Source organism: Corythoichthys intestinalis, chromosome 15 (genome assembly GCF_030265065.1).
Source record: "Corythoichthys intestinalis isolate RoL2023-P3 chromosome 15, ASM3026506v1, whole genome shotgun sequence".
Lineage (NCBI taxonomy): Eukaryota > Metazoa > Chordata > Actinopteri > Syngnathiformes > Syngnathidae > Corythoichthys > Corythoichthys intestinalis.
Genome location: NC_080409.1, coordinates 53997034 through 54025030, shown reverse-complemented (window position 1 = coordinate 54025030; position 27997 = coordinate 53997034). Strand labels below are relative to the sequence as shown.

The following is a 27997-nucleotide window of genomic DNA, read 5'->3' as shown; positions in this document are numbered from 1 at the left end:
GGTTTTTTTCAACCACGTTCTATGTGTTTTGCTAATCGCCACAATGAGCGAAGAACAGTCGTTAAAAGTGCATTCAAACTGATATTGATTGACAAGTTTAAACCCATGGCCATAAACTGGAGAAGCATTTAATTATGTTGCTTTTCAACTGTTCAGTTTTCCTCAAATGTAAACAGAATTCCCATGAGAAACAACATTCTGATTGCCTATATCCCTTCTTATGTTCTTGTCATTCCAAATACTTACATTTATGGACGATTTAAATTGTAATTATCGTCTTATTTACTATTTTAAAACATGTATTACAAATATATAAATAACTTGTTTCTTCCATCAAAATCAAAATCAAGTTCACTTACATTCCTGGTATTGACTGTTATGTACGATTATTCATTCGGAAATAAATTTTGGTCTAAAAAGGCCAATTCAGTTTGAAATGACTGATTTAATCAGTACCAAATATGAATGAATGGATATGAAAATGTTAAAGCCTTTGAGTTTGTGAAGTGTAAATGCTTCACTTTTATGGTGCCTCATGATGTTGAATTGTCAGTCACAAATATGAATTTTAAGATGTCTGATTTGTCGAGCAACTCAAGCAAACTTAGAACTACGAAGTGCTATTATACTTTATTAATAATACTTTCCAGTGGCTGATGTTGGTCTTTCAATGACAGGGAAGCTCAAAGTTTGTCCGCGTGGGAGTGCTTTACGACGGCGGAGGGGCTCAGCAGCACCCGCTGCTAAGTAGGGAAAGAAACTAGAGTGGCAGAAGTCAAGTCTAAAAATACAAGCGGCTAAATTGAAAAAACTTGATTTTTCGCTGGTCGTGTAGCATGTGTCGCTAGGATGATTTTGATGGTCTCCGGTTCAACTCAGAGTATTGGAATGAAAATTGAAAAATCTCCCACAGATGTTTTTACGACAAGAACACCGATTCAATTAAAAAAATTTTTTTTAAATCCAGCATCTTGTTGTGGACAACAGACACTGCGCCACGCCTTCAAGTAGGGGGCTGTCCCACAAGCTGCTTCAGTCGGTCGCAGTTATTCTCATGCAGTTAATCACATGCAGCGGTCCAGCGCCGGATTTAGGTTGAAAAAGTACGAAAGCTGTACCGCATAAAAACATTGTCTCAGGAGTGATTTATTCGAGGATTCAATTATTAATTAATTATCATATTTTTCATACCATGCATGCATTTTGAAACGTTGTGAACAATATCAATGGGAGAAATTAACCGCTACAGACTAGCATCATTCTTCGCCATATTTACGTAAAATAAACGCTATCTGGCCGGTTTTTTTTGCGTGTGTTACGTCCATATTCATAAAGAATTAAGGGATTTAAACATTTATTCACAAGAATTTTCAACAGAAAAAGCTATTTGTGGTGATAAGGCGGCACCACAGTGGCTTAAAGACTAGCAGCACATCTGACATACTTATGTAAAATAAATACTAACTGGCCGTTTTCTTGCTTTTAACCAAGGCTCGAGACGGTTTTACATTCATATCTATAAAGAATTCAGGGATTTAAGCATTTATGCACATGAATTTTCAACGCAAAAAGCTCTTTGTCTGTTTCCACTCGGTCAGCTTTGACGGTGATAGGTCCCCTATTAATCGGCCCTGCGCACAGTGTCCCTTTAATTATAGACCCAGATGGTAAAATTCAATTTTTTTTTTTTTTTTTTTTAATGGGATTTCTTCGGCGCGCCGCACAGCCCGAACCATTTGAACAATCAACACCGTTCAAATATCGAAACGACCGGAATTTTTGCGCGACGCAGGGACTTTTTCTGAAAAATTCCGCTCGCCCGTAAACGCCGATTCTTCGAAAAAAAAGTTGGACAACAATTCCAGGACAGTGAGGGGCATAAAAATTTTCAAAAAATTTACAGTTCACCGGAAATTTGCCAAAAACTTTCCCATTCATTTTTAATGGGATCCAACGTTCAAATTTCCCATACACTTCGATTTGATTTTCCAATGGAATTTACATTGCATTGATGCCAATGAAGGCCATGTATGTCGAATCTATTGATGCCAATGTCCCAGATTCCATTGACGCATATGTAAGTCGATGCCATTGACGGCCATGGACGTCCAAATTTAACAATTATTTCCAATGTCTTCGCATTGCATTGACGCACAAGTACACAACTGCAAATGAGGGCTGTGCACGTCCTTGCCATTGACGGCCACGTATGTCGATTCTATTGACGCCAATGTACTTGACTCCATTGACGCATATGTAGATCAGTGCCATTGACGTCCAAATTTTACATTTATTTTCAATAGCATTTACTTCGCTTAATGCCATTGATGGCCATGTTTGTCGATTCTATTGATGCCAATGTACTTGGATTCCATTGACGCAAATGTAGGTCGATGCCATTGACAGCCATGGACGTCCAAATTTCCCATTCATTTTCAATGGCAAAAAAACAAATGTCCCCAAATAAACAAGAAATGACCAGATATCAATAGGAAGTGTGCCCCAAACGTCTCCAACTGAACTAATATGACCAGTACAGATCCCCTAAATGTCCCCAAATGACCTGATATGACCACGACGCGCCCCCCAAATGTCTTTAAATGGCCTGATATGGCCAGGACACGTCCCCTAAATGTCCCCAAATGACCAAGACATGTCCCCTAAATGTCCCCAAATGACCTGATATGACCAAGTAATGTCCCCCAAATGTCCTGATATGACCAGTACACGTCCCCTAAATGTCCCCAAATGACATGATATGACCAAGACATGTCCCCCAAATGACCTGATATGACCACGCCACACCCCCCAAATGTCTTTAAATGACCTAATATGACCAGGACACGTCCCCAAGGTAATGACCTGATATGACCAAGACATTTCCCCCAAATGACTTGATATGACTAGGACGTTTCCGCTAAATGTCCCCAAATGACCTGATATGACCAAGACATGTCCCCCAAATGACCTGATATGACCAGTACACGTCCACTAAATGTCCCCAAATGACCTGATATGACCAAGTAATGTCCCCCAGATGTCCTGATATGACCAGTACACGTCCCCTAAATGTCCCCCAGGACACGTCCCCAAAGTATTGACCTGATATGACCAAGACATATCCCCCAAATGTCCCCAAATGACTTGATATGACCAGGGCGTTTCCCCCAAATGTCCCCAAAATCAACAGGACGTTACCTGATATTGTCTCAGAAATCTCCCCAAACCAACCTGTGCGGGGCTAAGATCTGTATTTCAACACAGCAAAGGCCCAGAATAATTTCTCCAGAAATTGCGGTTTCTAGTATATTATGAAGTCAATGGCTCTAACGCCATTATTAACAACACTGCACATTTCACAGAAAAATATGACCAAAATCTGTGCAAACAATTAAAACCAAGAAAAATATGCCTGCCCCTTCCCCCACTGGAATTCACAAACAATATTTTACAAAAAGAGCTGTAACATTTTATTGAACACTTTGTGGAAGACATGTAAATATTACAGATAGGTCTACTAGTGTTGAAAAAGGGATGAAATAAATACAAACAAAACATTAAATCCCATAGGGATATATAAAAACATTTTTCTTTAAAAGTATCCATTTAGCAAAAAAACAAAACAAAAACAAAAAAAAACATCTTCAGTACTAAGCATAAATACAAACATGAATCTAAAATCTATGCCCTATGGATTACCTGGTTATTAGAACTAACATACATAATTAAAATCATCAAGACATTTCAATTGATGGTGTATAAAATAGGCCATATTATCGTGACTGTTAATCGTTGGAAATTTGATGCATTGTCAAACCATTCTGCAGCATACTTCTCAAATCCTGAGTGAGACGGAGTTGGAACTAGAACATAGGGAGGGCTATGATCCGCTGTAAAGCCACTTTTTTATCATGACCAAGGGCTTCATGTCTTGTAGCTGCTTGAGCAAAAGATCAGCACCGTTTGAAAAACTTTTATCCATGACTATCTTCACATTGCTCACCGATTTGAGATTATGCGGATTTCGAAAGTCTACCAGTTTCTCGCAAACGCCGCCGGTATTCGTTCTCAAAGCAGTCCTCCTTTTGTGAGTGTATCGTCTTTTCGACGGCAGCTCGGCGCTAGGCTTATCGTTCACTTTGCGCTTACAGGGGTTGGTGGACTCGGAGGTTTCCAAGAACTTCAGGAAAGAGTCCTCCAGTCCCAAAGGTTTGAAAGACACCGGCATGGCGTTACCCTCCTCTTGTGGTTCTTGGGGCACGGGGGTACCGGGATTTGAGTTCTCTCTGGAACCGCTAACAGTCACGCGATTACGAAGGGTTTGAATCCTCTCGGGACAAGCTGGTGTTGGATTGGCAGGTTTTCTCGGGCGCCCTCTTTTAGCTCCGCCTTCCGTCACAGCTGACACTTGAGACTCTACTACGCGTTCCTCGTTGGAAGGTTTACAGTCCTCGTTGGGAGGTTTGCAGTCCTCGTTGGGAGGTTTGCAGTCCTCGTTAGGAGGTTTACAGTCCTCGTTAGGAGGTTTACTGTCCTCGTTGGGAGGTTTACAGTCCTTGTTGGGAGGTGTACAGTCCTCGTTGGGAAGCTTACAGTCTTCTTGGACTGTACTTTCTACTGCTTCGGCTACGTTTTGCTCAGCAGGTTTATCGGCCGCTTCCGGCTCGTTCTCCTCCGAGGATCCGCACGACGCACCCTCCGCTTTGTCCGTGTCTTTGTATCTGGATCGGGAGTACTTTTTGCAGAAGATAAACTGGCTGCGCTGATCTTCGATGTATCTCTCCGTGAGGCCGTGAGTCACGTAATGCTTGAAGATACTTTTCTCAGCTTCCTCGATGATATCGCAGCCTATCAGCATGCACGGATACTGCAACGGCCATTTCTTAGTACACATGGCCGACGCTTCCTCGTGGGTTTTCAGCGTGGGCTTCCCGAAATTGGTCCAATGCTCGATGGGCTTTCCGTCTTTCTTTTTGACATTTTTCTTCTTCATTTTTAATTTGTTTTCCACGTTCTCTTTTCCGTTGTTCATCACCGGGAACAGAACCAAGGGCCTGTTCCGTCTCCCGTCACTCGATCTGGGCTCGTAGACGTAGTCGTGCTTTTTTATCAGGTGGCGAAGAAGATTGGACTTTGTGGAGTAAAATCGTTCGCAACCCTCGTACTCGCACCTGAACGTCGGATCCACGGAGCCGCTTTCCGAGATGGCGATTTCTTTGTGGAAATTCTTGACGTGCTCGATGTACTTGTCCACGGAGTTGAAGGGAAGACCGCACTCGGGCCGGTCGCAGTCGAAGGTCCCGATGGCCATGCAGGCCATCATTGAGGTGGCTTTGTCGCGAGTGAATTTGTGGAGCAGAAGGTAATGCTGGACTAATCTGGTGACACCCATGAACACCCTCGAGCAGTTTTTCACTTGACACCTAACTTCGCCGTCTTTGCTTGTGATCTCGTAGGTATTTTGGCCATTCGGTAAACTCGTTTTCTCGGGGCCGCTCTCGTCTTTACACGGGGGCAGCGACGCCTGATGCATGGCCCGGTAGTGGAGGATTAAATTGTGCTGGATGGTAAACGCAGCAGTGCATCCTTCGTGAACACAGCGATACGGTCTATAGGGATTAAAGGCGTTTTCAGGATCACACATTTTGAGCCCGATTCGTTTTTGAAGCCTCTTTTGGACTTCTTCCTGGATGGGCGTGTTTTTGGAGCTACTCGGCTTTTCTGGGGATGATGAAGCAGGGCCCGGAGGCGGGCTGGTCTTTGGTTCTCTCGTTTTGCCGACTGCGGGATGCTCTCTCGGTTTAACGGGGCCAAATTTCTCCATTGAACTGAATTTACGCGGAGCTTCTGGACATGTGACCGCCGTGGTTAGTGGCTGTTGGGACATTCCGGGATTAGCCTGCATGCCCTCGACTAACGGCCTGTCATCTAGATAGCTTTCAGACGGCGGCAAACAGGTGACAGTTGAAGTCGCGTGCGGTAAGCTGTCGTTTAAAGGAATTACTGGTGCAACAGTGTGAGGAGCTTCTTGAATATTTGCGCTGTTAGGGTTGGGTTCAATTTCAATGTCAAGTGGTTCTTGCTTAATAAAGGGGAAGCTAGTTGCGGATTGTGGGATGGCATTTGTGTCAGTAGCGGCCTGGCTCGGACACGGAACATTGGCGTTCACTCGGACTAACTGCCGACAATTTCGGGCGCTCATTTTATACTTCTGTACTTCGGCCTTTGACAATCGATGGACCTTCTCGTAGTGGATTCGCAAGCCTGTCGTTCTCGTAAAGTTTTTGGAGCAAATCTGACAAGTGTACGGAGACAGTTTGGACGGGCTTCGTTTCAGTTCTTCAATCATGGCGTCGGAATAATCGTGTAATTTATTCAAATGCCTGAATAACGCCTCCTTTGTCATGAAGGAGTACTCGCAATCTTCCTTGACGCATTTAAAAGGTTTAGGCATTTTTGGCAATACCTTGTCGTCTCTCTTGCCGGGCGCGGGTTTGCTTTTTTTAAGATCAGAGATCTTTTCACAACGGGCGCGATTTTTCTCAAAGGATAAATTTCCCCGTATCTTCTCTTGGGCAGCTTCGATCAAATCCAACCTTTGGAAGGCGTTGGATATTTCCATCAAGTGATCTTCTTGATGAGGCGGGGCAGCGGGAGTGTAAGCTAGACCGGCTGATTTCGCTTGTTGACTTTCAAGAGCGGCGGTAGAGATGTTTGAAAAGTCTGTTATATTTGTATTTTGGGGTTCTTGCTTCAGCGGCATGGAAGAGTTTAGCGGGGTCAAGCTACAAGATTCCTGTGGGAAGTCCCCGTTCGACAAGTTGAAAATGGCTCCATTTGTTTCTGGGACGTGCGGGTCGTTAAGAAAATCGAGGAACGATGTCGGCAGATCGGCAGTCAGGTCAATTTCATCTAACGGCCTGCACTGTGAGCGCTTGGACAGATGACCTCCGAGAGACTTTGTGCTCGTGAACTCTCTGAAGCATCTCCTGCAAATGACCTTGCCGTCCTTAATAATGGCCGGCCATTTGGTTCGCTTGCTTAGCTTACCGCGTTTTCCTTTTTGGTTGTCGCCCTCATCTTTATCGTCAGTAGTTTCACATTCCGTATTAGTACAGTCTCCTTCAAAATGAAAGTCAGGTTGGGGGAGGCTGTGCGGGTTAAGCATGCCGTCCACAGCGTTGTCCATGTGTTCGTATCCAGAAGCTGCAGTGTTCTCTGATTTGATTGGTTTTGTCGCAGCCTTCGGTGTCTCTTGAGGCGCGGGGCTTAGACGTTTGCTAGGAACATTAACCGGTGAACTCCGAGTCCCTGAATTCTCACTCTGAGCGTACGGAGTGTGGTAACTTCCTTCGGGTAGACTGTGAATTGTAGACATGCTGTCGCTGTTATCCGACTGTCCTGCCACGATTCCGCCGGTTTTCTTACCGTCCATTGAAACCGCTCTACTATCCGGAGGCATAAGTCCATACTGATTGACGCCGTTGTGCATTTGCCCTCCGTTGTCGAGCATCAATGAACTGGATAAGTACTGGGACATCAAACTGGAATCTGAAGGAACGTGAGCCCCGTGTAAACCCGCCATTGAGTGCTCTCTTTCAGCTGGGAGTGGAGTTGTGGTCGGGTAAGGATCAGGCTGCCACTGAGGATAGCTGCGGGAGGGGAACTCGTTTACGTTGAAGGCATCGGAGTAGCAGCTGTTCATTGGCGATGAAGACCACGACTGGGCAACGTCAGGCTGACCGAGTTCCCCGGTGTTGTTGGAGCCGCCCCAGGATGGGTAAAGTGTAGGGTTCACCATTGGAGTGATGGGTACAGGGTCCATTGAGCTAGGATAACACTGGGCAGGTGAGGCGGAACATCCCGCCTGGTAATCGATTTGCTCCATCCCAGGTTTGTTGCATAGAGGTCCCGGCTGAATCGCTGGCTGATTTGTCGGGTTGTTGTTACCGTTAGGATACTGCTTTCGCGCGGCTGTCGCAGCCGGTGCTCTTTTTGCTGTAATTTTAGCAACTTTGTTGTACTTCTTGGCCAATTTCCAGTCCTCAAAGATTTCAGGATGTTGCTTTTTCACATGTCTGGACAAGCTTTTGTTTGTACTATAAGCCCTCGTACACTCGTTTTGCGGGCAGCTATGCAGATTTTCCTCATTGCTACTGGACACAGAAGGCATCCTGGGGGGATATCCCTGCAATGAAGACGGGACTTCAGTCTTGATTTGACTGGGAGCAATCATTTGCGGTATTGCTTTCGGAAACTCTTCAACTTGGATGCTGTTTTGCCCTTTGTCCAATTGATTTGCCACGAGAACCGTTGCACCGGGGACAGGGTACGGAGGAATCTTGGCTTGCTCCGCCATCGCTTGGTGTGCATGCTGAGCCTCCGTTTCAGCTTTCAAGTCAGCCGGTGTTAAACTCGGGTTTGTTAGGGGAGTGTAGCATTTGTCTAGATCGTTCAGTTCAATCTGCGCAACGGAATTCAACATGTTTTCAATCGAATGTTTCACTTTAATAGGAATGAGCTCTCTAGAGACCTCTGGGGAACTACACGGTGATATGTTTGCCTTCGACGCCTCTTTCATGAACGCATCTGAATGACCCGGTTCGAGGCAAACAACAGCAGAATGAGTTTCTGGCGCCTCTGGTCGGCAGGGCGTATTCTCCTGCGGTATTTCAATTTGGGGAAGGACAGGAGCGCTCTCGTTTAGGACCACCACATTGTTGACTGTATCGTTGGTGATGTGAATCTGTTGGTGAGATAGGAATTGAGCCTGCGAGTAGAATATTTTACCGCAGTCATCTGTCGAGCAGGTGTACGTGAGGTAATGTTGAGCCTCGTGATCGTACAGGAGGTAGGCCTCGCTGAAAATCTGCCCGCAGTTGGGAAACATACACTGCGCCCTAAATTCCGAGTGGATTTTCCTATGCATGAGAAGCTCTGAATTGGAATTAAAGTTGGCTTTGCAACCTAGTTGTATGCATATGTACGGTTTGCTGCCACAATGCATCTGCAAATGATCGTTGAGATGTTGGACGTTAACAAACTGCCGCCTGCAATACTGGCACACGACTTTTTGTTTCTGTATCTCCAAAAACCTCATGGCCTCTTCGTCGTCTTTGTGCGAGCGAACGTGAGCCATGAGATTGCGGAAAAACTTGAAGGCTTTGGAGCAATTTTTAACAGGGCAGAAGCAATCTTGACTTATTTGCGGTACAGATGTCGCTTGTTCTACCTTAGGTGACTGGACAGCGGTTTGGGAGTCATTACTGACCGGACTGCTTATCGGCGTGGCGACAAATTTGATATTTTTCGACGGACTTTTAGGGGATTGCGGTAGTTTTATCCCCTTCCTTGTCGTTTTCATTGCAGCCAGCCGCTCTTTACAAGACTGCTTAACGTGCGACGCTACATGTGGCTCTAAAACCTCTCTACTTTCAAAGCTGTCTGCGCAAATAGGACAAAGGTACACTCCATCTTTAAAATGCTTCTGCGCGTGTCGAACTATTCGGTGACCCAGGAACTCCTTGTCACACAGAACGCAATACTGCATGTAGGCGCGCCAATTTCGGAAGCGAGCCGATACGAAACCTTGTTCCCGGAGTTTCTTGGCTTCCCTGTTTTTTTCTTTTTCGTCCGCTATTTCATTGAGTTCGTTTGTAGTGGTTAGCAAAAAGTCTTCTAGGTCTCTGTACTCGGAGAGTTTTTCAGGTGTACTTTCCGTCTCCTGGTCGTCGGTGTCGTTGAGCGTGTCGATTGACGAGACGATGGCCGCTTCCTCGCCCATCAGAGACAAGCAATTGCATTTCAATGTTTTCCAGTCCCAGAACTCTGGATCAAAAGGCCACTGTGTCTTCAAGGCCAGCAGTAACTCACAGCGTAACGAATTGGGCACCGGCAGACTTCCGTCTTCCTCCGGCTTTTGATCCGGTTCGTTGTATAGTGATTCGACGGCGTAGTAGGAGTCGACGGTTGGTTGCAGGAGGAATTCGGTCAACTGGCATGCGCGCTTCACCTCCAGGTCGGTTGGCAAGATGCATGAAATTGTCTTGCAGATTGTTGACTTGCTATCCGTATGGTCACTGGATGTCATCTTCAGAGCTTGAATGCACATTTCCACGCAAACTGGAAGCCCCACTTCTCCAACCTAAGGACACAACAAAAGAATTTTAGACACTTGTTGAAGTGGAGAACCGACTTCGCTTGTCCTTTTTGTTACCTCGTTCTGGATAACTTTGATGAGGAATAGAATGTGACAAACACTTCTGCAGAGAAGAGCCATCTCCTTGCTGTGGCTGAGGAAAGAGTCGGCCGAACACCCCAAACGCATGAGTAGCTTACTCCAGAACAGCGTCAATTCCCTGCGAGATGAAAAATAAAAATTACAAGTGAAGTCAATCAAGACGGTCAACTGTTGAAGGATAAAAATGTGGTTATAAACCTGCAAATGTGTGAAATTGACACTACAGGCTTTCCCCTACATTTAAAAGATTGCGGCGCACCGCCACACCAAAATAAAAGCCGCCACACCATAGACTTCATAATGATAGTGACGGGTCATATTCATCCTTCACTGCGCCATGCCTTCAAGAAGGGGGCCATCCCACAGTCCGCTTCATTTATTCGCGAGTCGGTCGCAGCGACACATGCATCAATCCAACGCCGGATTTAGGTTGCAATGTACGAAATCTGTACCGCATACAAACAGGAGCGATTGTCTCAGGAGTGATTTTTCGAGGATTCAATGTAACTATTATATTTATTGTCTTTTCACAAGAATTTTCAATGTCAAAAGCTCTTTGTTGTAAGGCTGCCGCCACATTGTCTAACAGACTAGCATCATTCTTCGACATATTTACGTAAAGTAAATGCTAACAGCTTGTTTTTTTGCTCTTTTAACGCCGCTGCCACATTGACTAACAAGACTAGCATCGTACTTCAACATGTTTACGTAAAATAAATGCCCAGTTTTTTACTCTTTTCACAAAGAAACGAGACTGTTTTACGTCCATATCTATAAAGAATTCAGGGATTTAAGCATTTATTCACAAGAATTTTCACCGGACAAGCTGCGTTTACATATGGCAGCAACCACATTGACTAACAGACTAGCATCATACTTCAACATAATTACGTAATATAAATGCTAACTGCACGTTTTTTTTTTTTTTTTTTTTGCTTTTAACCAAGAATCGAGACTGTTTTGCGTCCATATCAATAAAGAGTTCAGAGATTTAAGCATTTATTCACAAGAATTTTCAATGAAAAAAGCTCTTTGTATGTGATTCCACTCGGTCAGCTTCGACGGCCAAGCCAACAATGCAGGCCCCCTATTAATCGGCCCCGCACCGCGTGTCCCACCAATATCATAATGAAGTCTATGGCCACATCTTGCAAATGAGATGTTTTTTTTAAAGATAAATTCTAATTGATAATTTGTATAATTCAACCATATGTCTGAATGAATATATATATATATATATATATATATATATATATATATATATATATATACACACAGGGTTGTTCCGATCATGTTTTTTTGCTCCCGATTCGATCCCGATCGTTTTAGTTTGAGTATCTGCCGATCCCGATATTTCCCGATCAGATTGCTTTTTTTTTGCTCCCGATTCAATTCCAATCATTCCCGATAATTTTCTCGATCATATACATTTTGGCAATGCATTAAGAAAAAAATGAATAAAACTCGGACGAATATCTACATTCAACATACAGTAGATAAGTACTGTATTTGTTTATTATGACAATAAATCCTCAGGATGGCATTTACATTATTAAAATTCTTTCTGTGAGAGGGACCCACGGATAGAAAGACTTGTGACTTTGTATATTGTGACTAAATATTGCCATCTAGTGTATTTGTTGAGCTTTGTTGACCCTTTAATCTCGTACTCATTTTTTTCCCCTTTTCTTTATCCGGCCCTAATACTCCATCGGAAATGTAGACCGTCACGTTCCAAAATACGTATTTAATTAGCCTGGCTAATGAAATATTTCAAATTGATCTTTGTTATGGTTTGTCTTGGAAAAAAAAATATTGTTAAAAAAAAAAAAAAATTCTCATGATATGAAGCAAATATGCCACAGCACCACAGCTTAAAAAATCCTGGTGGAAACCCTGCACTCTATATTATACAGCAACGATTAGGAATATGAATAGTTGCTAATGACGCTATGTGTTTATCCAGATTCTTTCGGTTTCTTCAGGGGGAAAAAAACTGTTATGAGTATTTACATCTCTGAGGGTATTTGTGTTATAAAAAAAAAAAATAAAAAAAAATAGCACTTACCAGGCACAATAAACGTCTCCTTGAAGAAGTTGCCGCTTGAGAAAAGCAGAACATAAGCATTGTGCTCCTCTCTCATCTCCTTCGGACTCCAAGTTACAGATCATTTCCAGAGCATCTTTGCAGTCTATTGATGATATCTATGGATGTCAAAGAAAAAGCCATTTCAGGCAAAATCAATCAGCGACAGCAAGCCTCAACATGAATAATAATACTTCCTTCCGGTCATGTAGCAAGATGAAAAGATTTTTCAAAAATGACAGTCTGCAAAAATAAAGACTGTTTGAAAGGGTCCTTTCTCCAATGTACCAAAAAACATTTGAAAAATTACATGATTTTTCATCAAGGAAATAGTTTTTCTGTCAGAAAAAAACAGCCCCTCATCAAATATTTTTGGTGATATCGCCTCTGGACCCCAAAAAAACCCGCCTTTGATCGAGAACAAAACATAGTGTCAAAACAACGTGTCATAGCTACTTGCTTGCTCAACTACTGAACACTTTGAAATTATCCGTAAAGGCCTTTTAAACACATTTTCATTCATTTGTAAGGCAGTGTGTTAATCTATGTACAGAGAATGCCTTGACTGTTGCAATGCCGTCGTCATGTGGTGACCATAATTTTCAGAATACAAGCCAAAGCCACGACTCTTTTTGTCTCTGTTTGAACCCTGCGGCTCTAACAACGAACTGGTTTATTGATGGATTTTTATCGACTAACGAGCGGCATGCTTCCTTCTTGCAGTTAGCAGACGTTTTATTCATTTTGATTAGTGTCCGGTTGTATCAGGGTGATATTGTTACTTTAGGTGCATTTAGATTCTTTCACTATGAGCTAGTGTGAAAAGCAAACGAATCAAAAGACAAACGTGTAGATGCGATGCTTCTTACCTCTTCCATGAGCTGCTCCTGACTTTTGCTCATGCAAATGCAGAGCAGGTACATTTGTTTGAAATTCCCTTTTCCTTCATATCCTGGGTACTCCAAGCAAATCTTTGCAAGGGTGGCAGCTTTATCAACACTGTCTACTTTGATAAGGTGCTTTATGCGCATGGTGAGTAGAGCCGGTCCTTCCAACTCCAGATACTCGTCAACTAAAGAAGAGAAGTACACAAGGAAAGATGAAAAAGTGCATATTAAACGCATGGAGACAATGGCTGTTTGTCAAAACTCAAGTCTAAGTTCTTAGCAGTGTTGTTTTTGCCAGCTCTATTCATTTTCCTCTTTGTCTAGTACTTTTTTATTGGTCTGAGAAACATTTTAGTCATTTTGAAATGTGTTAGTCTTCGTCGACAAATATTCCAAAAAAGGTTTACGTCTAGTTTTCGTCGATGAATACTCAAAATGTTTTCGTCTGTAAAAATTTAAAGACTTTCGTCCAAAAATAAACACAACAATTAGGTTTCCAACAATTTCCAATGAACATTGACAGATGAGCACATATTGAAGCATCTACAAGGACAACACAAACTTCATGAGGGTTTTCCAATGGTTTCTTTTGCAACCAGAATGACGGAGCACTACTACTGTAAGCCGTAGACGACTGCGACCAAACGAAAACAACGCAACAACCATAGACTTCATAATGTAATAACGGGTCAGATCGGGCATGCACTGCGCCTCGCATTCAAGTAGAGGCCCGCCCACATCAAGAGGAGCTATTCACAAACACGCACGCAGCGATTTAACACCGGATTTCTGTTAAAAAAGTAGGAAAGCTGTACCGCATACAAACAGGAAGGATTGTCTCAGGAGTGATTTGTTCGTGGATTCAAGGTAATTATTATATTTTTCATACCATGCATGCATTTTGAAACGTAAAAAAAAAATCAATGGGAGAAATTAGCCGCTACTGCATTGGCATCATAGTTCGCAATATTTACGTAAAATAAATGCTAACTGCATGGGTTTTTTTGCTTTCAACTAAGATTCGTGACTGTTTTACATCCATATCTATGAAGAATTCGGGGATTTAAGCATTTATTCACAAGAATTTTCACCGGAAAAGCTCTGTTTACGTCAGGCGACCGCTAGCTACATTCACTAGCAGACTAGCATTGTACTTCTCAACATATTTACGTCAAATAATTGCTATCTGCACGTTTTTGTTTTTTTTTGCCTTTAACCAAGAATGAGACTGTTTTACATCCCTATCTATCAAGAATTCGGGGATTTAAGCATTTATTCACAAGAATTTTCACCTGAAAGTCTCTGTTTACATCAGGCGCCGGCTAGCTTAATTCACTAACAGACTAGCATTTTACTAATCGATATATTTACATAAAATAAATGCAAATTGCACAGGGTTTTTCTGTTTTAACCGAGAATCGAGACTGTTTTACGTCCATATCTATAACGAATTTGGGGATTTAGGCATTTACTCACAAGAATTTTCACCAGAAAAGCTCTGTTTACATCAGGCGGCCGCTAGCTACATTTACTAACAGACTAGCATTGTACTTTGACATATTTACGTAAAATAAATGCTAATTGCACGTTTTTTGCTTTTAACCAAGAATCGAGACTGTTTGACGTCCATATTTATAAAGAATTCGGGGATTAAAGCTTTTATTCACAAGAATTTTCACCGGAAAAGCTCAGTTTACATCAGGCGGCCGCTAGCTACATTTACTAACAGACTAGCATTGTACTTTGACATATTTACGTAAAATAAATGCTAACTGCACGTTTGTTTGTTTTTTTTTGCTTTTAACTAAGAATCAAGACTGTTTTACATCCATATCTATAAAGAATTTTGGGATTTAAGCATTTATTCACATGAATTTTCACCAGAAAAGCTCTGTTTACATCAGGTGGCTGCTAGCTACATTCACTAACAGACTAGCATTGTACTTATCGACATATTTACATAAAATAAATGCTAACTGCACAGTTTTTTTTTTGTTTTAACCAAGAATCAAGACTGTTTTACGTCCATATCTATAAAGAATTTGGGGATTTAGGCATTTATTCACAAGAATTTTCACCAGAAAAGCTCTGTTTACATCAGGCGGCCGCTAGCTACATTTACCAACAGACTAGCATTGTACTTATCGACATATTTACATAAATGTTAACTGCACGTTTTTTTTTTTTTTTTGCTTTTAACCAAAAATCGAGACTGTCTTACAGTGGAGAGAACAAGTATTTGATACACTGCCAATGGGTTTTCCCATTGGCAGTGTATCAAATACTTGTTCTCCCTACTGCACGTCCATATCTATAAAGAATTCAGGGATTTAAGCATTTATTCACAAGAATTTTCAACGAAAAAAGCTCTTTGTCTGTGATTCCACTCGGTCAGCTTTGACGGCCTCGCCAGCAATGCAGCCCCCCTGTTTATCGGCACCGCGCCCCGTCAATACATTATGAAGTTTATGCAACAACAGTTTAAGAGGACACTCGTCACGCTTTTTATTTATTTCTAATGTAAACGTAAAAGCTATGCTAATGCTATGTAATGAGCACAGACCTTTAAAGCAGTAGCGCTACTACAGCAAGTCGTAGCCGACGAAGAGGAGGTGGCTACACTGAAGTTAATGCTAACGCAAACGCTAACACTATTAGTTACATTTAGTGTGTGATGATCAATCAGTACAGACTAGGCCTGAACGATATATCGTTTAAACATCGCCATCGCGATGTGCGCATGCGCAATAGTCCCATCGCAAGGACGTGCGATAGTTTTTTCATTTCATTTTTTTAAATCCAAAAACGTTTGTTTTGAGGAAGGGGCGCGAAGGAGAGCGCACAGCCTCTCATCTCATTCCCTCCAACTCGCAGTCATCGGCTCCTCCCCCTCCCCTGCTACAGCGGAGTGGAGGGAGGAGGGGCCGAACAGCAGAGCGGAGGGAGGAGGGGCCGTTTTCAAAGTGAAAGCAAGCAACACGTTGAATAGGGAAGACTGTCTCCAAAAGGAGTTTTGGAAGTATTTTGGCTATCGACAAGAATATAAGGAACAAAAAACAGCCCTGTTGACAGTGCCTCGCCATGGTTGCCTCAACAAGAAGTCATCCGTCGAACATGTGGGACCATTTAAAACGCAGGTATCTATGCATTCCTGCTACGAGCTTCCCATCAGAGGCTTTTTAGTACAGGTGGGAACATTGTTACGTGCCAACGTTGTTGTCTCAAGCCTGCAATGGTGGATAAACTAGTAGTCTTGGCCAAACACCTATGAGACCCAGTTGAGAATTGCTGAGCAAGGAAGGTGGACGATATGCAGACAAATACATAACACAGCTGCAGGAATGTCTTTTCTTGTTTTTATTCATGTGACAGCTAACAGGAAGGCAGGAAATTTGGGAGTTAAAATGGTTCTGTTATTCATCAGTTATTTGCTGTTATTCAGTTCAATTATTTACAAGTTCAATTGAGTTTCTGTTTCTTTTATATTTAAATTAATTGTAAATCGTATTTTTCAAATAACTATAGTACAGCTGCACATAAAGTTTTGATACTTAATATTTTTTAAATATTTTTACAACTTTGTTGCAGTTTTGCAGTTTTATATTGTTATATTTTGTGTAAACAACTCAGGGGACTAATGCACTTGCACTTTTATTTGACAGATTTAATATTTATGTTCAAATATGTTGACAACTTTATTGTTTTACTGAGGTTTTTATTTATTGTTATAGTTTGTGAACAACTCTTATTTGTCATATTTAATATTTTTGTTCAACTATGTTTACAACTTTGTTGTTATTTTACAGAAGTTTTTATTTATTGTTATATTTTGTCAAAAACTTAGGGGACGAATGCACCTGCTCTTTTATTTGTCATTTAATGTATTTGCTGCTGTTGAAGTGTCAAATATTGTGTTCAATAAATTATCTATTTTGTGCAGACATTGCTTCCTGGATCCCTTCATAATAATACAGCAATCTTAATCATTCACAAATGAAACGGTATTATATGAATACACTGTGGTCACGGTGTGTCATGCAAAGTATTTCCAAACAGCTATTCAAGTCATCTAGTGAAAATTTCTTTTAAAAAAAAAAAAATATATATATATATATATATATATTTTTTTTTTTTACTATCGCAATATAATATCGCAATATATTGCACACCTCAAAAAAATCGCAACAATAGTTTTTTCCAATATCGTTCAGGCCTAGTACAGACCTTTACAGATTAAAACAACAATGCATAGTCTCTCTTGCCAAGACAAGAAAACCTTATCATGGGCTTCAAAACATGCAAGACTGGAGCGCAGCCTCATTGTTTCTACGTATTTAGTGGTGAATGAGCTTATTAACGAGCAGGTGAGAACGCAACAACGCATGTTGCGAAACGGCTAATGTGCGATGAATAAAGAGTGTGAGAAAATTCTAAGCACCTTGCTCAGATTGAAGGGTGCTGTTGGACAAGATGCTGCTGAGTGTGGGGTTGGACCAGATGCCATCTTGTTGTGCCAAAGCAAAAAGCGGGCGAAGCTGTGCACTCCCACTTTCTTGCAAAAGGCTGTGTGCCAACTGTAACAGAAGACAAATTAATATGAGGAAATGAATTAATTTGTGATGACCACAGATATTATGAATAAGAATCAACTCAATGTGTTGGCATTATTTGAAAGTGGTCTATCACCACAAACATCAACCTCAAAGGAGGCCACTGGTGACGGACTGACCTTCATGGAGGATTGAAACTCCTCCCATAAGGCACCAGGGATGTGCTGGGGCAGTAAGAGCACCAGCTCCGCACAGCTCCTGTGAATTCAAACATTCAAAATGTGTTAAGGTGACATTCAGGTCGTATAGAAATGGAGGACAGCCTCCTAATGTGTTGAGATTTCTTTTTATCAATGCAAAATGGTAAATGTGGAGCAGCAACATGAATCAGTACATGTCTTGACAAAACAACCTATGTGGTAGTTACTCTTATAAATGATAAAATGGTTGCATGCTGTTGTTGTGTGTGTGTATGTAGATCTATCATGCATTTCCAGATATTCAATGACAATCACCAATAGGGGTGGGAACCTTTTGGTACCTCACGTTACGATACCATTATCAATACATTGGTCAGGAAATCATTCTACAAAACAACTAATAAACAAAAAAACAAGCTATCATCATCCTTCTGCTGTAAATTTATCACTAGTAGATACCCAATCCATTTGAATGGGAGGGTGGCAGAGAATGAACCCCTCCCACTTTAAGCGGGCCCCTCCCACTTCGACGGCCCTCGGTGGCAACCAATGCCGGCCAGCAAGATACAGCATTTTACGCATTATAAGAGCATCGGAATATAAGGCGCACCTTCAGTGAATGGCCTGTTTGAAAACTGTTTTCATATATAAGGTGCATTGCATTATAAGGTGCAGTAGTAGTAGTTGTTGGGGTTGCATTATGCATCCACTAGATGAAGATGTGATAAAGGGAATGTCATGCTATGATTAACTAATACTGATCCATATAAAAGGGTATGAGAAAATTGAAGGCTTTTAGGTGCACCTTATATGTAATTTTGGGCCATATCAGGTCATAACCTGCTGATTTTCAGTTACTTTCTGTTGATTTTGGGGCATTTCAGGCTCACTTCCGGTTAATCTGCCAAATGAATAGGCAGTGCCTCAAACTCAACAGGAAAAGACCTATAAATGCCATAAAATGAACAGAAAACGACCTGTAAATGCCCCGAAAATCAGAAAGAGTGACTGTGAATGCTCTGGTTTCAAAGGAGCAATGTTCAATGACAACTTTTTAAAACGATATCTCGATTCTTAACATGACTCGATAACCTTTCAGAATGCAATGTATCGCCCCAAAAGGTTATCGATGTGCTCCCACCAAGAATCGATATATCATTAAAACAAAATCAACAAAAAGGCTGCCATCAAAGTCTTCCATTAGAATAGTGTCTACATTAGCTCACTGACTGCCATTGACAGCGTTGGACATCCAGTTCATTTTGACTTGCTTGGACGTCGAGAGCCTTCAATGGCACTGATACCAGAGCATTCACAGCCAGTCTTTTGTGGGCATTTACAGGTCACTTCCTGTTCATTTTAGGGCATTTACAGATGACTTCATTTAAGGTGAGGATATTCTTGAGTTACTTGCTTTACAGTAACCCAACATCAACTGGAACCGACCTGTAAATGCCCCAAAATCAACTAGAAGTGGCATGTAAATGCCCTAAAAGGCAAAAGAAGGAACTGATATGATGTGAAATGCCCCAAAACGAACTTATTGCCAGGCATTGGCTGCCACTGCTGGTCATAGACGTCCAATCAATTTGAAGTGGGAGGGATGGCAGCGAAGGAACGAATGTTCATCCGCTGCCACCCTCCCAGTTCAAATGGATTGGAGGTCTACTAGGGATAAACTCATTCCAATTCACTGCAGAAGGATGAAAATAGCTTGTTTTTTTGTTTATTTGTTGTTTTGTAGAATATCCTAGAATTATTTCCTGACCCAATCATTGTATCGCCATATTGTGAGAACATCATTATCGTGAGCCTTGTATCGCAAATTGTATCGTCTCGTGAAGTACCCAGAGCTTCCCACCCCTAGTTCTGATTAGAGGCGTGCGAAATTTCCGATTCTTAGATTATTCGCGATTCGGCCGTAGAAGATTCGAGAACGATTCACAAACTTTCAAATTCCAATTATTGAATTATACCGTGGAAAGCGGAAGTAAAACACAGTAAGCGCGGTCTTTGGGACGCAATAAGGAATGGACCGAGAGTAAATATCATGTTCAACTCATGCCGCTAGATAAAAAAACAATCATACCTGACTGCGGCCGACAGCCGTTACAAACACCGCCCAGTTGCTAGTTGCTACAAACAAACAGCTACAGCAGATATCATATATATGTAGAACTAGATGCATAATGACGGACGACGGCGGTGTTAGAACATGTATTATTGAACAGAGATGCGAATTGACGGACTTGCCGGCGTTAGTAAACAGCCGCCATCTTAAAGCAATAGACTTCTCTAGAAGGCTCTGTTGTAGCGAATCTAATTAATTTTTTATTTAAAATACTCCTAAATCGGCAAAATCTTGTCTTGAATCTATCTGTAAATGATGAAACAGTTTTAAAACTTTGACATGTCAAAAGTAGACAGAAGGGAAATTATGGAATAACGGGAGAAATTTTAACAACTGTAACGGTTGATTCACAACAATAAATTAATTGAATGTAGTTTAAAGCTGCTGATACAGAATGGGGACTGGAGTATTTTATTTACTGTTATTTTTGTATATTTGTTTACTGTTATATGTTAACTTGATACTGAAATAGTAGTTTGGTTTAGCCTGAGAGGATTTTTGAACAATTTTGGAACTAATGTACAAAACATTTATAAAAATAAAAAAAAATTTAAAAAGGAGGGGGGTGCACAATAATCGTTTTATAATCGAATCGGAGCCTCTGAATCGTAATCGAATCGTTAGGTGCCCAAAGATTCCCAGCTCTAGTTCTGATGGTGACGATCAAAATTGTAACTATAATCTATTTAGTCATAGACTCTAGTACTAATCTGTTACGACAAAATATCGAAATGGTGATATCAGCTACAACGTATCACCTTTTCGATATATTGTCACACCCCTAATCTGAACAGTTATTGATCAGAAATGTTTTTATTAATCAGTTTGCATCTGTGTGAAACCTTATTGATATTTTACCCATTGTGTGAAGCAAAAATATAAAGGTCACAATAAAAAATTGTAATACATGTGTATATTACTTAATACAAGAATCGCATTTTAAAAAATGCGCACAATGAAAGCGATCGGTTTTGTCATAACAGATGAACTTTGAACAAAAGCTCTTTATTCAGGACTTACTAACATTTGCAGGCTAGCGCTGGGGATAGTCCGACTGGTGCAAGTGTGAATTCAGCAGCACTGTGCATAATTTTTTCATTCGTCCTGCCTACATTTTGATGTAAACCCTCAACCCCGACCAAAACCCTAACCTAACCCTGAAAATGAAACAAAGTTTTCTCATTTCTAGCCATTTTTAGCAGTATGACCACTTTCAATGAAGACCATTTCCAGGACTTGTACTTACAATGTTAACTTTTCAAGTAGGAGTGGCACATTATCACATTCGGAGGAGAGACAGGAGGAGGCATTGGCGAAGCTGAGGACGGCCACAGTGTACACCTCGAGCAAAGGCAGTGGATCCTCATCAGTTTTCCAACGGCCGGCATACTCCACTAGAGCCTGGGTGGAAAAACATAAGACGTTCAAGTAAAGCAGATACAAGTTAGCGGTTACTAAATTACGAAACGTGAAAAAAATGAATGGGAGAATGGGAACCGCTACAGCATTGGCGTCATTCTTGGACATATATACGTAAAATAGATGCGTAACTGCCCGGGTTTTTGCTCTTTTAACAAAGGATACAGACAGCATTACATCCACATCTACAAAAAATTCAGTGATTGAAGCATTTATTCACAGGAATTTTCTTCTTTGTTTAGACATGGAGGCAGCTAATTTTCGTAACTGACTAGCCTCACGTGAAATAAATGCCACCTGCACATTTTTTTTTTGCTTTTAACCAAGAATGGAGACTGTTTTACAATCATATTTATAAAGAATTCAGGGATTTGAGCATTTACTCACAAGAATTTTCACCTGACAAGCTCTGTTTACGTCAAGCGGCTGCTAGCCTCATTTGCTAACAGTATACTGTATAGTGTATAATGATAATAAAGGGCTATTCTTTTTGATAAATTGTTAGTGTATATAGAATTTATTAATACTCTATTTACATATTATTTATAATTGATTCTGCATCTTTTCCTCAGGTATTAAGTTTCTAAAGTTAAACTGAGTGATTTATCAGCTGTTGAAAACTTGCAGTAAATTTAAAAAAAAAAGGAGTTGCTATTTTGGTCAAAAACTTATATGATATGTTAAATATTGCTATTGATACTGAAAATATAGGTGATTATCTCTGCATTTTGGTTATTTTTGTGCATCTAGTGTAAAATCTGAGACTTTTATAGCCATTTTAAGTTGTTTTATACTTATATAGAAAATAATTAATCTGGATTTTAGAAGGGAACGACTTTAAATTTTTTGATGCTGCTGCTCATTGAGACTCATATATGGCTAACGTAGGTGCCTGTTTTGGTTTTAGGTCGGTAGAAGCTCTGTTTTCAAAAATATTTGAAGTTTTTGAAAATAGGCCCCTTACGAATCGGCCGTGTCATGTCAATAGGTTATGAAGTCTATGATTAGGGGGGTGATGGTACACACAGGTCACGGTTCAGTACAACAAGAAGGCTTTTTTTCTCACAGTGTTTGAAACTAGGGCGTTGGTTTGGTCTCAATATTTGTAGGGACGATATTACCGTAATGCACATAATGCAAACAATGATCCAAATAAGGGTCAGCTAGCTAGACTTCGTCATTCCTTGGTGAGGCTGGCCTGACCGCAGTAGTTTTGCAGGTTACCAAGTTTAATGTTATGCTAACTCTGATGCATGTTGGACTCTCAGTAGCAAAATTAGTTGTGGTAACCCCACTTCCACAACATTGACATCTTTTACATGACTTACAGTTGCTGCTGCTGGACAAAAAACAAAACAAAAAAACTTCCCCTCTCCGAAGGGGGCGGAGGAGGCGGCATTTTGTCAACATAAATCTGTTGGGGCAGTGTGAGTATGTGTGTGTGTCTTTGTGGCGGGGTGGGGGGGTTTCAACTCATCAGCCAACCAAACCTTCGTTTTGGAGGGGAGTAGGTGGGGTGGACGGTACATTCAGCAAGTGAAAAGGGATAGATGTAAGTCTGAATATAATGAAAATAATTCACTTAATAATTGTAGGGTCTTTCTATCTAAATTACCTATACCACTGAACTCATATCATGCAAATACGTTTGCTTAAAAGTTGGTGGGGACAATCTGAGCATCCTGAAAAGTTGCTCGTGTTATGTCCCTACCGTCCCTATGCAAACCTACGCCCTTGGTTTGAAAGTAGAGCTGAAACGAAAACTGCAAAAACTCAAAATCCTATCAGGACCTATAGTTTAGACTTAAACTTAAAAGTAACTTAACTAGAACTTAAAAATAGCTTGACACAAAAGGAAATTCAATTGAAAAACATCTAACTTTTAAGTGATGTGTATTATCAAGCGTAAGGACATTTTTAGGTAAGAAAAATATATATTTTAAAAAAAAAAAAAAAATGTTGTCTCGCCCACCCGGGCGGTATGGTCGCTCCTCTCAAGCTCGGGTCCTCTACCAGACGCCTGGGAGCTTCAGGGTTCTGCGCAGGATCTTCGCTGTCCCTAGGATTGCGCTCTTCTGAACGGAGATGTCGGTCGTTGTTCCTGGTATCTGTGGGAGCCATGCACCCAGCTTGGGGGTTACTGCCCCTAGTGTCCCGATCACTACTGGCACCATTGTTGCCTTCCCTCCCCACATTTTCTCCAACTGATATTTCTCCAACTTTTCGTGTTCTTTTTTCCTGGTGTTGCTATCGCTTGGGATTGCTACATCTATCACTACTGCTGTCTTCTGATGTTTATCCACCACCACTATGTCAGGCTGGTTGGCCATCACCAGTTTGTCTGTCTGGATCTGGAAGTTCCACAGGATCTTGGCTCAGTTGTTCTCGACCACCTTTGGAGGTGTCGCCCACCTTGACTCCGGGCGGGGTCTATATATATATATACAGTGGGGAGAACAAGTATTTGATACACTGCCGATTTTGCTGGTTTTCCCACTTGCAAGCCATGTAGAGGTCTGTAATTTGTATCATAAGTTCTCTTCAACTGTGAGGGACAGAATCTAATACAAAAATCCAGAAAATCACATTGTATAATTTTTAAATAATAAATTTGCATTTAACTGCATGAAATAAGTATTTGATACATTACCAACTAGTAAATATTTCGGCTCTTAGTTCTTTTTTAAGAACCCCTCCTGTTTTCCACTCATTACCAGAAGTATTTTTTACTTGTATAAAAGACACCTGTTCACGTGCTCAAACAAACAAACTCCAACCTCTCCACAATGGCCAAGACCAAAGAGCTGTGTAAGGACATCAGGGATAAAATAATAGACCTGCACAAGGCTGGGATGGGCTACAGGAAAATAAGCAAGCAGCTTGGTGGGAAGGTAACAACTGTTGGAGTGATTATTAGAAAATGGAAGAAGTTCAAGTTGACAGTCAATCTGCCTCGTTCTCGGGCTCCATGCAAAATCTCACCTCGTGGGGCATCACTGATCATGAGGAAGTTGAGGGATCAGCCCAGAACTACACGGCAGGACCTGGTCAATGACCTGAAGAGAGCTGGAACCACAGTCTCGAAGAAAACCATCGGAAACACATTACCCCGTCATGGATTCAAATCCTACAGCGTACGCAAGGTCCCGCTGCTGAAGCCAGTGCATGTCCAGACACGTCTGAAGTTTGCCACTGACCATCTGGATGATCCAGAGGAGCAATGGGAGAAGGTCATGTGGTCAGATGAGACCAAAATTGAACTTTTTGGTCTAAACTCGGCTCGTCGTGTTTGGAGGAAAAAGAAGGATGAGTACAACCCCAAGAACACCATCCCAACCGTGAAACAGGGAGGAGGAAACATCATTTTTTTGGGGCTGCTTCTCTGCCAAGGGTACAGGACGACTGCACCGTATTGAGGGGAGGATGGATGGGGCTATGTATCGCCAGATCTTGGCTGACAACCTCCTTCCTTCAGTGAGAGCCCTGAAGACGGGTCGTGGCTGGGTCTTCCAGCATGACAACGACCCAAAGCACACAGCCAAGGCAACTAAAGAATGGCTCCGTAAGAAGCATCTTAAGGTCCTGGAGTGGCCTAGCCAGTCACCAGATCTGAACCCGATAGAAAATTTATGGAGAGAGCTGAAAGTCCGTGTTGCCCGGCAGCAGCCCCGAAACCTGAAGGCTCTGGAGAAGATCTGCATGGAGGAGTGGGCCAAAATCCCTGCTGCAGTGTGTGCAAACCTTGTCAAGGACTACAGGAAACGTTTGGTATCTGTAATAGCAAACAAAGGTTTCTGTACCAAATATTAAGTTCGATTTTTGTGATGTATCAAATACTTATTTCATGCAATTAAATGCAAATTTATTATTTAAAAATCATACGTGATTTTCTGTTTTTTTTTTATTAGATTCCGTCCCTCACAGTTGAAGAGAACTTATGATACAAATAACAGACCTCTACATGCTTTGCAAGTGGGAAAACCAGCAAAATCGGCAGTGTATCAAATACTTGTTCTCCCCACTGTATATATATATTTTTTGTTTTTAAGATCTCTAAGTTTTTGGAGTTAAAGCAGTGAATAAGTCTTTTTTTATTCTAGTCACATCTGCGATGCAATTGTTGGCTGTTTTCAACAATGTACATCAAAAAGAAAGACATTGATTGACTGAAAATGGTTCAATATTAGATGAAATGTCTTCTTTTCTCATGTATATTTATCATCGCTCTTTAACTAAAAAAAAAGGAAAAAAATGTTTTATCCCATTACTCGATAGAATTTTCAGTCGATTACTCGATGACTACATTATTCGATAGCTGCAGCCCTATTTGAAAGTTAAAGTTTGTATACCATTTCACTCTTATATAGGTGAAATTTTAAAAATGTAAAAACAGTGACCTGTTTTTTGGGGGGGAATGAAAAAAGTGCAATTGAATCAGTTACGATAAACATATTTGATGTGAAAGACTTAATCAAATGAATCATGTAATAACGTGTACAACATGAAAAGTAACGTACTTTGACCATACTTTGCGGAGTAACTAATTACTCTTACGTTGACTTAGGTAACTGAGTTACTATTACTTTTTGAGGGATGTAATTTGTAACTGTAATTAATTACTTTTTTAAAGTAAGATTAACAACACCGGTCAGCACTGTATTGAATATTGAGTTAACTTTATTATCGTGCTTGCAGTTAGCACATTGTTGCGCCTACTTATGTTAACATTGTATTTTTTATTTAGTTCTTGTAACTAGCCAAGCATTAAGGTGATAATATAACATACAAAACTCGTCACTTTCATACAAAAAAAAAAACAGCAACGTTACGTTCTTTCCAACCTATTCATGAAAGCCAATGTTCACTCCTAGGCCGGAAAAATACCTTCTCATTAACTGGACTCTTTTTATTCCTTTATTATGTGGAAGCAAAACTCCTTCCCATAAGGTGTACACACGCACACACACAGGCCGAGCCGCACTCGCCCTTTCACACAAAGAACTTTGTTTTAAGTTGCAGGAAATCCTCAATGGCAGCCACATCTTTGTTAGTTACCATGTAATAATCAGTGCGAAATAGGACGAATGTGCAATCGAGCGTGCGAACATACGATACGTGTATGTGGTCGTGGCAAATAAGAGAAAAGGTGGGAGAGAAATGGAGTCGAATGACCACCGCCGCACATTCGCGAGCGTACAAAAAAATCTCCCAGCTGCAGTCACATCTCGTGCTACTGTAGCTACTTGAAATGAGCATCTCATTTGATGTGATTAGCTAGATAGGGGGGAAATGAGTGCATAGGGCCTAAGCTAGCACCTTGGCAACACATAATTGATTTTTCCTGCCTCACAAAAGTAGCTCATTTCCCCAAACGATTCGAATCTTCAACGAGAAGCGAGAAGCTACGTTTATGACGACTCGATTACACATCTGTTACAATTGTAATAACCTAATTCTGTGCAATTTTTGTTCCGAGTCTGTAACGAAGCTTTCGCTAACGTAGCAATCCTTTTTTTTTTTTTTTTCACGGCATGACCACTGCACAGGACAGTGGGACCCTGCATACCAGCTAGCAGCATTGATCTCCTGCTAGCAATCTGGCCTGGAAATGCAAGCTACACAAGCCAGTCCGCGCACATGAGCCCGATTTGCCGCCACCAAAATGGCCGGTCTGTATGGAGAATGATCCGTAAGAGTGAAATCTCCCCGGGGAACGGAGTTAAAGCACGCGGGGCCCCCTCCTGTTCTCATTCTCGGTGGTAGCAGCAGGCTAAAAGAGCGGCTAGCTCGTTTAGCTACATTGTTGTAGCCAATGTTGGACGGGCATCCTCGGCCAGGAAGCCAGAGGGAAGGGGCGCAGAGCGAAGGAGGCTAGCCGGGGATGAGCGAGCGGGAAGCGCGGGCTAACCTGGCAAAACTCCTGGCAGAAATTCAGCGAGGCTTCCAGCGGAGACTGCGAGCTTTCCCTCAGGGCCGCGGTCAAGCCGTGGAAGCGGCCGCGGAGACCGTCGTTCGTGTTCCGTGTGTCATATTCCCTCTCCGTCTCCCCCTCCGCCATCTTCACAACAATCACGACCGCGTACGCACGCACAGATGTTACGCTGCCAGAATGGCACACGCACGTGCACGTAGGGTGGGGGAGGGAGGGGAAGGGGGAGTCGATGGTGGGTGGGTCTCACTTGGTTTCAGTGGGTGTGGGGGGTCTCCCGAATATCTGCCTCTCTCGCATACGCACACACGCATACACCATCGAATGTAAACAAAGCGTCTTTGACCTTAAAGAGTAGTGGTGGTGAACCGTTTTCATTCACTATTACGGTATTACAATCTCCTCTCAAGATATAAGAAACAGCCTGGACAAAAATATGATGCAATGACGGTGCAAATAAGTGAACATTTTGGGGTTAAGGGTGGAGTTTCACCCTGAAAAAACACATATATTGAAGAGTACTCAACACAGTGGTTACAGAAAACTACCCAGATA

General features: G+C 41.6%; 1 protein-coding gene across 1 annotated transcript; it reads right to left on the bottom strand.

Annotated features, from left to right (window-relative positions):
- Positions 1–208: 208 nt before the first annotated feature.
- On the bottom strand, positions 209–27641 carry LOC130930881 (zinc finger protein 292). The gene is made up of 8 exons (XM_057859148.1): positions 27422–27641; positions 21341–21495; positions 17943–18021; positions 17652–17787; positions 13196–13398; positions 12309–12445; positions 10217–10358; positions 209–10144 (listed from the first exon to the last, which is right to left on the bottom strand). The coding sequence occupies exons 1-8, from the start codon at positions 27569–27571 to the stop codon at positions 3881–3883; spliced, it is 7266 nt and encodes a 2421-aa protein (XP_057715131.1). The 5' UTR covers positions 27572–27641; the 3' UTR covers positions 209–3880.
- Between the last annotated feature and the right edge of the window lie 356 nt (positions 27642–27997).

What these genes read in the sequence shown, in the direction of transcription:
- LOC130930881 (XM_057859148.1), bottom strand. Translation starts at nt 27,571, where the DNA reads ATGGCGGAGGGGGAGACGGAGAGGGAATATGACACACGGAACACGAAC. An exon ending in TCTGCCAGGAGTTTTGCCAG is followed by an intron (nt 21,496 to 27,421) that starts GTTAGCCCGCGC and finishes TTTTCCACCCAG; the next exon opens with GCTCTAGTGGAGTATGCCGG. An exon ending in CTACTTGAAAAGTTAACATT is followed by an intron (nt 18,022 to 21,340) that starts GTAAGTACAAGT and finishes TTGAATTCACAG; the next exon opens with GAGCTGTGCGGAGCTGGTGC.